This window comes from Apis mellifera, linkage group LG3 (genome assembly GCF_003254395.2).
Source record: "Apis mellifera strain DH4 linkage group LG3, Amel_HAv3.1, whole genome shotgun sequence".
Taxonomy (NCBI): Eukaryota; Metazoa; Arthropoda; class Insecta; order Hymenoptera; family Apidae; genus Apis; species Apis mellifera.
Window position 1 is genome coordinate 8,525,252 of NC_037640.1, and position 12,092 is coordinate 8,537,343.

General features: G+C 38.4%; 1 protein-coding gene across 5 annotated transcripts in view; it reads left to right on the forward strand.

Moving 5' to 3' along the window:
• Positions 1–12,092, forward strand: part of LOC408741 (ras-related protein Rab-37) — a 236,822-nt gene that overhangs the window by 127,256 nt on the left and 97,474 nt on the right. Inside the window, exons 1-2 of one of the 5 annotated variants that reach the window (XM_006563982.3) lie at positions 69–216; positions 8,871–8,985. The exons of 3 other annotated variants lie outside the window; for them this stretch is intronic. In XM_006563982.3, coding sequence (XP_006564045.1) covers positions 8,923–8,985 — 63 coding nt within the window. In that variant the 5' untranslated portion in view covers positions 69–216; positions 8,871–8,922. Of the gene's footprint in view, positions 1–68; positions 217–8,870; positions 8,986–12,092 lie in introns of those variants that run through there. One more of the 5 variants, XM_392276.7, reaches the window with a different exon arrangement.

The window sequence follows — 12,092 nt, forward strand, 5'->3', positions numbered from 1 at the left end:
CTGCTATTCAAGGGGGAGGGGGGGATAATCGGGTGCGGATATTCTTGTCGGTTCTTCGAAACTGAAATGGTGAAATGGAAATCTTGTTGGTGGTGCGTGGAACGTGAGTGGCTTCCCCGAGTGGAGGGGATTCGATTTTCGGGGGAAATGGAACGAGAGTGAAATTGAAATTGTACCATTTTAATTGGGGCGCAAGGGTCTGGTGTGATTCTCCAGGTAATGGGATGAAATTGTTCGTAAATTGGAGCAATTGGAAGGAACGAAAGGATGTTTTTTTAATTGGAAAGCGAAGATAGGTGGGAATGATGAAATTGAAATTTCGTGTGAAATAGGGCAAGGAAAAGGATGAGTAATGTTTTATGAAATATTTTCTTCGGAGTTGTTCGAGAAGAGATTTTTTATTGGGAAATGAGGAGTGAGATTGAAATTGAATTTACGAATCGGTGTAATGCAGAGGAAAATAGGTATAATAAATGGCATCGATTAGAATAAAATTGAAATTGGAATTTTTGGAATTTCGAAAGTTAAAGAGATAAAAAATTCAACATAGTTTTCTTTTTTTTTATATAAAAAAATGTGATCTTCAATTAGATTTGAGAATATGGAAGTGAGGTTGAAATTGCGTGGATTGAAGCAAGATAGAGGAAAGTGGAAGGGGTGGATGTTGATGTTTTTGAGGCTGGTTCGGGTATCTGGGTCACTGGTCGGTGTCGACGCCTCCGGGCTCTGGTTCAATCTTTAGGAAGGGTAGAGGGTGCTTGAAAGAGAGGGTACTTGAAAGTTGACATGGCTTTAAACGAATCTTTTCCTTTTTATTTTTTTTTTTATTCTTCTTTGTAATTCAAATACGAATGTAAATACGAATATTACTCACATTTCATAATCGACAGTAAGTTTAAAAATTTAAATTAATTATCAATTTTAGCAAGGAAAAAATTCTCTTTAGAATTTATTTATAGGCAAAATATCTTTCGAGATTATATTGAATTTTTTTTTTCTCTCTCGTAAAAATCGTGACCTTGATGTTAGACAGTAACGTTAAGTCAGGAGTTTCAAGATGGAGGTCGGGCCTAACCTTTCGTATAGTGGCATTTAATCGATATCGAACCGTGGTTTCAAAGTCGCGTCTAGCGCATTCCATATCCACTACATACGATACATTACAAATTTTCTTTCATTTAAATATTTAATTTCTCTTACCGAAACGAAGTCGAAAGATTTTGAAACGCGCGCGAAATATTTCTAATCCTAATTGGATATTTTTCAAAAAAAAGAAAAGAAAAAACAAAACTGTGTGTTATATCCAAAATATTTTCTCTTGCAAGCACTCTAGTTTAACACCAGTTTGTTCCAGCTACGATCGGAATTATCGTAAAGAGGGGGCCCGAATGTGGCAATAAGTCGGCTACCGTTGAAATGTCGTTCACCTTTTGCATAAGAGATCGCGAATTACGTTTTCGACCCAGATACGGAGAAACGTCAGGAACAATAATTAAGGAAACAGGGAGAAAAATAACGTGGCGGTCGAAACTGGTATATATTCGGATCGAATTGTAAAAATTCGTTGGATACTTAATCAATATTATCTTCGAATATTATCGTCGAATATACGTCATTCTGACAGAATGATAACGATTCGATTGATAAGTGGTATCTTAATTGGTAACGATTTCTCTCCCGTGGAATTTTAATCGAAAGATGGACGTAAAATATTTTGTCCCCGTTATTATTCTATTTGTGGATAAATTTTGTGATAAGAATTATACAGAAATAGAATTTGATTAGAATAGAATTTTATTCGATCGTGTTTGGTTTATATCGTATTACAGAGTTTAGAATTACGGATATGTTGGGATTATGGAAATTTAGATTGAGGTTTTGAAACGATCTTTCAATAATAAAAATGTTCTTCTTCAATAACGAGAAGTTTGAAATTATATATTTGGGATTGGAAACTCGAAAGAATATTTATACAACTTCAATTGCCATGTTGTCTAAGTAAATTTGAAGTTGAACGGGAATTCTCGTACGAGTCTTCGTTGAATCGTGGTTAATTAAATACAGAATTACTTAACATTTAGCCAATATCAAATGTTACGAGGTGAAACGCGGCTGTCGCGCGCGCGACGTGGAATAAAAATGTGGGTTGTAATGATAAAAAATAAAACAGAGACGTCACGTTTCTCTATTAGAACGTTTATAAATTAGAAATAACGACGTCGTTTTCCGGAATAATGAACTTTGCAACAAAGAATCGTGATTGATTTCAATTTTAAAATTTTAAAATTCAAATTTCCCTTCGAAATATTAATATTTCCCAAATATCATTGACTTGTTATAACTCTTTTAAGAAATTTAAATTGCATTATTCGATCCTGAGTCAAGTCAAAATTTTGATGGAAGCTGAATCCCAACAATTTCTTCATTAATATTTATTTACTATTTTTCAATGGAATAGAAACTTTCAATTATATCAATTCAAGGGGAAAAAATCGAGTAAAGCGATTGAATTTTTCTGATTAGAAAGACGAGGTCTTGCAACAATAGCAAAAGTGGCTTAGAACGAGTCATCGAATTCTTAACTCGAAATTCGGTAAAAATTTTTCCTTTGTTCCGCCGATCTCTGGTTGAATTAAAAAAAAAAAAAATTGCAACGACAAAATAATGATTAAATTCAAATTAAACAAATCTTCCGTATTATCTATCTCAAATCCATCCTGTGTCAAAAAATTCTGGCGAAAAATTACAAACAAGACGAAACAATCCAATTCGAAATAAACAGAATTATCTCGAATTTATCTATCGAATGAAAATTGTGCAAAAAGAAAAAGAAACCAAGGAAGCGCGTATTATACCAACCCCTTATCTTCTCTCCCTATCCATCTCTGTGCACCCAGCTCGCGACGAGCGATCTCGATGTACGCGCACCTGTATCGATCGCAGCATCGATCTCGATCACGATATCAATCCGTTGGCGATGATTAAGCTCGTGGCGTAACGCGTGTGTACTCGATACCGGATCGACGAACAGAAGGAGAAGGAAGGGAGAAAAGAGAAAAGAAGGAAGAAGAAGAAAAAGGCAGAATTGAAACGTCGATCGCAATAATAAATCGCGAAATCTCTGCGGCGGAATACGGGCGATCGATCTTTATTAAACGAGCCCGGTGTCCGTTTGACGATCGATCGATCGATCGATCGCGCGATCGAATTAATAAATCGAGGGGCTATGGTATAATGTTTACTTGGCCGCGATTAATGGACCGTGTCAGTCAACGCGTCGGAGTCGTTAACGCGATTATTCACGTGGCGTGGACAAACGTTGCTTCCTCGATGCTTTTATTAGCATCGAGCCTCGATTAATGCCGATCGAGGGGAAGATTCGTCTATTCGCTTATTTTTTATTCACGCCCCGCCATCGCCACTGCCAATTTATCGTTTCGAATGAGAAGAAGAGGAAGAGGAAGAATTTGCGAATGATGATTTAATTCTCTCTTACATATATATTGAATATATAGTTCCATTGATAATTTTCTTCTTCTTGAAACGAATTACAATAAAGTATTTCAAACGATCTAAACTCATTTTTCCAAAAATAATAGCGAATATGTGATAGATCTGATACAATAATACAATTAACAAAGAGAAAGGAAAAAACAAACGATGGACGCAATTTAAAAAGAAAAAATCGGGATAAGGATAGATCTGATACAATAATACAATTAACAAAGAGAAAGGAAAAGACAAACGACGGACGCAATTTAAAAAGAAAAAATCGGGATAAGGAATGTACGATGATCGCCTCTTAAACAAATTAACGGAGGGAGGGGGCGCTTTTGAGGGAGCAAATGGAGCGACATTTTCGAGGGGGGAGAGAGAGAGAGAGAGTGACGAAAGGGTCGTGGAGGGTTGTAACCCGGGCTAGGAACGCGAATCGTGGCGGGTGCTCGGCGTGCACAGTCGTAAAACACGTGCGAGCGTGGTTCGCGGTCCCGTCCACGTAGGTGGGGAACATATGGGGAACCGTGGCTAAATATAGAGAGCGCTTTTATGGCGTGCGGTCGTGCCACCGGGATCCACCGACGATCCACGAACCCCGATGCCCTTTATCCGCTCCCTAGTAAGCCTCTCATTAGGGCAGCGTAGCGTTATCCAATGCGGATCGCCATGATTTCGCGAGGCGAAACATTCGAGAAATCGTGGTGGACGAAGACGCTTGGCTTTGAAGGGGGATGGGGGGTCCTTTGAGGGAGGAAAGGAAGTTGTCTTTCGTTTTCCTTCGAGTTCCCTCCCGACTTTTTAATTCTCCTAAACGTGTGATCAGATTAGATCGACTTGGAATCATTGTATTCTTTTTCTTTAGCTTTTGGATCATCGAAGTTAGGTTCTGTATTAGAATTGTTATATAGGAATATTATTTCTTACATCTTTGGTTGTAATTGTAGAAGATTGATAATAATAGAAGTTTCAAGAAAATCCTCGAAAGAGATTCTGGAAAGTTTCTGTAAGGATTTTTAATTCGTGTGATTAGATTCCTAAGATAAAATTGAATAAAAATCGTGTGCTTTTCGTAGCTTTATCAAAGTTAGGTACTGTTGAAATTATGGAGGAATTATTTCTATTATTTCTTATAATGTTATAACCGTATAAGATTAGTAATAATAGAAGTTTGAAAGCTGTTGATCGAAGAAAATTCTCGAAAGAGACGGAAAGTTAGTGTAGTTGTCTCGCGTACGCGAAACAGGAGCTCGTCTTAATTTAATTGGAACGGCGGCTAGACGAACGTGAACGTCATCGTCCGTCAAGGTTCACGGGCGGCCGATGAGTGGAGTCTTTGTTCAACGATGGATCACAATAAAGCTTCCGACCATGAGTACGATTCGCTTGACTGGCGGTGGAAGTCGAGGAAACAACGACCGAGGAAGTACACCGGGCGGAGGGTTCAAGGACAACAAAGGAATCTCTCTTGCAAATCGACCTTCGTGCTTCGTTGAAAAATCTATCGAGCGAATGCCACTTCGAAATTCTTTCCATCTTCAAATATCTCGAAAAATTTTCGTTTCGCGATGGAGAACGATCATTTATCTATAATGATCGTTGAAATTTCAAGTTGAATACATTCGATTGATGGCGGATTGATGGAAGATTTTGGAAATCATGTTTGGAATTTTGTCTCTTTCCTTCGTTTGAAGATGAAGTTGAGTATTTTTACTATTTTCGTTTGAAAATATTGATAAACTTGATGAAGGATTATCAAGAAATTTCACCTGTTCCAATTCCTGTTTGGGAGGATAAAATATAGAAATGCAGGAGGATTAATCAACTATAATCAATTTGAAAATGTTCCTCATCGTTCGCATTACCAGAACATATAAATTAATTTGTCGAGCAACGTGTAATATAAACGAATCCATCAATTAAGCGATGAATAATTGATAAACGCAAGTGAATACGGTGCGTCGAATAACAACGATAAATTAGCTAGTGGAAAAAAACGAGTGATTATTTAAATTTCGCTCTAATAGCTATATAATGATATGTTTTCGACGTGAAACTCGATACGTTATCTGCATAGCGTCCAAGTGAAAAATATCCAATTATATTTTCTATCGTTTCGCGATATAATTTTATTACCATTTCACGGTGAAATTTTCGAAAAACTATTTCGCTTCGTATTACGATACGTTACGACATAAACGTAACGTCAAAACGTGGCGCATCATCGAATACGCGAAACTTTATAAAAATGGATAAATAACTAACGTCTAACTTTAGAGTTCGAAGATATATAAAGAAAAAATTCTTGACCGAATAAAATTCTCAGCGATATTTTGCGTGTCTGATGTAAAAATAAACTCGGTATTAATTGAAAGAATAAAAATAGGTTGGCTGGAAATGAAACATATTTCAGTCGTATACTCTATAACGGTGATCCACCATTTTTAAATATAGTCCATCTTCGTAAATTGATCTTTCCGTATTTTTCTAACAAGTCCATTGACCCGATGAACAAACAAGATAAAAGAATCTAAATACAGATATATACACGCCATATATCTTTCATCATTCCAGAGGATTAAGAAAAATAGCCGCTGACTTGCACCTAACCTCACCATCGAATCCGTAAAAATTCTCCTATCGACTCGTCGTACTTCGCTGCGTCGTATTATCCTGTTCATCTCCGCGTCGTTGAATTTTCGCGCGGGTGCGAAAAGTCGCCTTCTCTTTATTTATTCCCTCCTTCTTTTTCTCACGAGACGCGGTGAAACGAAAGAACGAACGCATCTTCTCTCTCTCTCTCTTACTCTCCCCTTTTCCTCTCACTCCGTCGAGAGGAAGAGAGAAAGGGAGAAAGAAAGGGAGATCCCGCAGCGAGATAAGCGACGCGCCTGCTTTCCAATTCGCAACGGATGATCGCGCGGCAGAAGTGCGTGAGAGGTAACGTGGGCGGGTGGAACTTATTGCGGTGGGTGGGCCACGCAGCGGGCGTGCGACAGAGACCGCCAACGAGACAACCCGTTCTCTCCTCCGTTCCGGCGTGCACTGGTTCCAAGGAAGCGACAAGGACGGGTGAAAGAAGGGAGAGCCAACCGACGTGGAAACGAGGAGAAACGAGTACGTATCGTCCGTGGATCGGACGAGGAGGGACACGGTTGGGGGAAAAGGGGAAAGAGTTATTGGACTCGACCGGTCGGTGGGAGAAGGACGCGATACGGTGGAACGGGCGAGGGACAGAGGTAGATGGAAGATGGTCGAAGCGCCGCAAAAAAAAGAAAAAAAACGTCGTGCGTGACGCGAGTCAGAAACGACAGAGGGGCGAGAAGGAGAGGGGAAGAGAATTGTTCCCGTGGAACCTGAGAAGGAGAGGGTATACGGTGAGAAGCGAGAGGGACAAGGAGGGAGATAGAAGGAACGATATACGATACTTGGAGGGAACGACGAGAGAAAAAAAAACTGTGCACGCAAGTCTGTCGGAGGAGGAGCGATGTATTTGTGGGACGAGGAAGGATAGAGGGACAAGGACGGTATTGCGAGCAACGAGTAGTGGAACGAAAGAGGGAAAAAGAGAATCAGCAGCGGAGAAGGAGAGCGATAATCCCTGCGCGGAACGGAGAAAGATGGAGCGTGGCGAAGATCGGTTGACGGAACGAGGAGGGAGAATATATACTAGCGAGCAAGAAAGTCCGTTGCTGCGAGAAGGACGGGCTGTAATACGGCGAGGCAGATTGTTCGACAGAGACTGAAAGTCCGCGTGGAACATACGGAACATAAAGACGGAGAATATTAAATCCGTGATTGAGAGGAGGATAGAGGATACGCTATCTCGATAGAGGATAGAGCGTCGTAGGAGGAAAAAAGAGGCGGATATCTCTGTCGTTGCCTCATATTGGCCCCGAGTTTGGGCGAAAGGAAGAGAGAGAAAGGGAAAGGGAAGAGCGAAATGGAATGAGTTATATAGTATACATAGGTATTGGTGGCTACTTAGCGAAGAATACGGTCGGAATTGAGCAGCGGAATACGGTGAAATTAGTTCCTAAAGAGAATTTATGACTGGCCGTGAATGCGTGTCGGGCAAATGGTATTAAAGCACGCAGCGGATTATTGAATAAACTTGTCTCGTTTCGAAGCCTGGGTTCCTGGCTTCGAGGGATGTTTATTTCGAGTAAACTTTCGCTTTCCCCGGTGGTGGTTGTGCGAGAGTATAAATCAGCTGAACCGCATTGGTATTACGGTCGGCCGCGCGATTTCGCTGAAATATTTGAGCGACGCACGTGTTTGAATATCCGTGGAATTGCTCTCTTTGCGTATCGAAGTTGAACAGTCGAATCCTGAAATTTTGAAATTCCTGTCTTTATACGAAATGTATGAATTTTCGGAACCAAATCCTCATGTACAAATAATTTTTACAATGCTTGTTTCACGACAATTATTCAATACAATTGTTTGTAAAACCTGTTGAAGAAAATATCAAAGGTTAAAAAAAGCAATGAATTAATATTATAATTAAGATATATCATAAGACGACTTCCAGCCGAGATAAGTGATATAAATAATTACATAACGTAAGACGTTACGTAAAATATCACGGAACTGGGGAGATCTGAGATCCAAATTAACGAGATCGTTTGAATGGTGGGCGCAGGGAGGACTTTTGTATGGGAATTCGCAATCGGGCCGAAGTCACGGTTGCGTAAACGGATCGGATTTAGCCTCGAGGGAGTGCGAACAATCTTGGGCGCGAGCCCCGTCACTTTTGCATAAATGAAACCGCGGTTAAGCGGATTCAAAACCACCCCGGACGAAAGTTCGTTAGCGAGAGAGGGGAAAAAGGGAGGACTGGCCGAGGAGAAATCGTTAAAAATCTCTCGTCGCGTTCAGGAACACCGGAGTCGACCGGAAACGCGCTTATGCTTCGATATAATTTATTCGTGATTACGTGAAACGAAATAGAATAGGTGAGAATGGTGGTAATAATTGGTAGATACGTTCAATTACAAGATAATTGCGGATTATTACTTGCGCGTCGTTGAACACGAATCGTGTAACAAATACGCAATTGATAATAATTTCCAAACTAATTTTCAATAATCCGTATCGAGTATCTCTCTTTAATAGAAGGTTCATTTAAACAAAATTGATCCTTTTTGCCCGAGATGGGCGCTCGAAAATCTCGTTTCAAGAGTCAAAACAACCCTTCGCCGCTTCCCCCCTATTCCGAGGTCGACATATTGCCGTCATTTTCCCTTACAAACGGTCAGATAATCAGTAATCGAGGGTGTGCCCGTCTCTTTTTTTACGAAATATTCCCCACGAGAAATCGAATTATCGAGGTTACAGGCATGCTCACTCTGGATGATTTCCTCTGTTAACAGAGATCCGATGTGACGTCGCTGAATAGGGTGGTGGGCCGTGTAAAGGGGCAGAATGAGGGGTGAAAGTGGTGACGTCCCTGCCATGGTCACCGTCCCCGCCTCCGCGTCTCTCAATGTAAGTATAGCGATGCGATTGTAGGTTTCGAGGCGTCCAATGTGAAAGAAATTGCGTGTATGTGGGGTGGAGATTATAAAAGTTTCGCCTTTTAAACCTTTTTAAAGGTGTTATCAATTTAGGAATTATGGATGGTATATAATTCTGAAATAATCGATATTCAATTGCGAATACGATGATGATAAATTGATTCATAACGCAATGATAATTATTTCTTTCAACAGCTTATTTGTATTTGTGTTAAAAGCAACAATTTTCTGGATAGATTTTTGTTATTAATTTATTTCGTGAAAGATTAATCTCCTAAGGGATGTGTAAGAATAATTGTTGTGTAAAATATATAAAAGAAAAGTATGTCAGTGGATAATATTATATTTCTCGAAGAAAGGGGAAAACGGATCGATGAATAACTGTATCGAAGACGTGACATATTGATAAAATATCAGGGAATTTTACAACTTTTTGTTGGATAAGAGGAAAATCCTGGGAAAATTTTAAACGGTGAATATAAAGTATATCACGATGCACGGAATTATCATAGAAATATATATACTTTGTACGATATCTGGAGCTACTTTAAACGGTTAATCTTGCTTCATATTATAAAAAAATTCCTCTCTGAAATATCTATACCTAAATCGAACAAATCTCACTCTCCTTGTTCATAAATATCAGAAAATATCACTCGTGAAAAATTCGAGACGGTAATAAAAATATATAAATAAATTCAAGTTCTCAACAAGTAGAGAAATTTCTATTAAAATTTATGAAAGATGATTCCAATATAATCAAACGAATCAGGAAAAATAAAATAAACGTTCGAAATTTATCGGAGAAACAAATCGCCAGAACTTTGAAATAAAAATTCCAAAGATAAGTAAAATAGATCCAGATTATATTTCTTTTCAACAAAAGTCTTGCAAAACCCATAAATTTTTCTCGAAAAGCTTCTCTCTCGCTCGTCTAACCCTCCACGTGTCGATGATCCACGTGTCTCGGATCCTTAGAGATTTTTTTTACAATGTCGCGGGCTCGTTTCCAAAGGGTTGATTTCGCGAGCCAATTACCACGGTCGAGTTTATCGTCGTGGACGTCGTTCCTCGCGAGAACCGGTGCTGCAGGTATTCCGCGTACAGGTCGCCATCGATCCTCTTTTCCCGGGATCGGGACCGACCATCGATCCTATCTTGGATATTCCTCGCGATAACGAGGGATTCATCCGAGGAACGCTCCTCTCTTTCACCCTTTTCCTCCTTTCCATCGATCACACTCAAATATACTATCTTCTTCTTTCTTCTTCCTTGGATTCTTAGATCTCTTAAGAGTCGATTCGAGTAAAAATTGAGATTTTGTTCATTGAGGTTTAATTCTGATTTTTTTCTTTTTTTTTGGTAAAATAATAAATTTGGAGGGTAGAATTTAATTTTATTTAATTTAAGTTTAAATTTTGTAGATTTTTGGATTGGAATGTTGTTCTTTCAGAGAAGTGGAGTGGAAGTTTTGTTTATTGAAGTTTGAGTGTCAATGAAGTGATTTTGGAAATAGTAAATTTAGAAGGTAGAATTTAATTTTATTTAAATTAACTTTAGATTTTTGGATTGGAATGTTATTCTTTCAGAGAAGTCGAGAGGAAGTTTTGTTTATTGAAGTTTAAGAGTCAATGATTTTGGAAATAATGGATTAATTTTTATGATTTATAATTTTTGAACAGTAACGGGTAATTGTTTAGAAAAATTTTTTTATTTGAATCGAAGATTTAAATTTGAGAAATTTTTAGAGTAGGTTCGTAATTCTCAAAGTAATGGCAATTTACAGATTTTGAAATTCTCGAAAATAATATAAATATAAAGAAATTATTAAAGAATTTGAAGTCGATAAATATCAAAAAGATTTTCACTTGTCGTTAAAAGAGACTTGTACATCAAAATTTCATTTTTCTACAAACTCATCTTTCCAAAAATAAACGACCATAAAATCATTAACCAAACATCATCAAAAAATTTAAATTTCAAGAAACTAAAGCGAAGAAAAATAGAAAAAAAAAAGAAAACAAATTAAAGACTAAATTTAAACCTGTCAAAAATATCACAATCGACTTTAATCAATTCCTCCCAATGGGGACAGAGTAGCGATCAATCAAGCTGAAAGCAGCAATAATTTAATCCGATCGCGCCACTTCCGCTCTTAAACGCCTCGCGCGTCACGATCCCGTTCCATCCTCCCTCGAGAATGCTAATTTCCAGGTTTACACGGGCTGCCTAATCGGCAGAGCTTCTATCGGGAGCAGCCTGATAAATTCATGGGGCACGAACGCTCTGAGCCGTGGCCTAGGGGTGGGACTACCCCTTGGTTCCGACACGGACCGATTCGGGGCGGTCTGCTGGCCGAAAAGAAATGGAGGGCGAACAGAGTGCTCGTCGACTTCTCTGTAATCTTCTTGCGAAAAAGAAGAGGCAGAGAAAATAAGCAGAGAAAATAATTATTGAAACGTTAATAATTATTTTATATAACGTATAGAATATTTTCTTTTTTTTTTTTTTAATAAAATGGCTTCGTTATTTTGAGAGAGAATCATTGATCGTTGGAGGATTTATTTTAGATTTTAATTAGGAGAAGAAGAAGAATCTTTTTGATATTTATTTTTGGAAAGAAATTTAACTTGAAATAAAGATAATTTTTGGAAAAGTCATGATATAATAATATCTTTAAAATAGATTAAAATTTTGTATTTCAGACTCGATTTGGAATATTTCGAATATACTATAATACTGAATCTTGTTTTAAATCTCTTTCCAAAGATCTCTTTTCTAAAAAACCGCGCCAATTTTTCCTGAATTTACGGGAGTGAAAAGTTAATCACGCTCGAGATTCACGCTACGCTGATCCCGTTGATCCACAATCACGCCGACATCGAAAATAAAATTACAAAGAGAGGGGGAATCGATAAATCTCCGCATATTGCATTTCGATTAAGGAATTATTATGCATCGTGTACATCATCGAGCCAATTATCGCGGTAATTAAAACATTCCCGATGGAAATTTATGGAACCGTCACGGGGACGGTTTTCAATAAACGAGGTTTAAAAACTTGGAGATAAAGCGAGC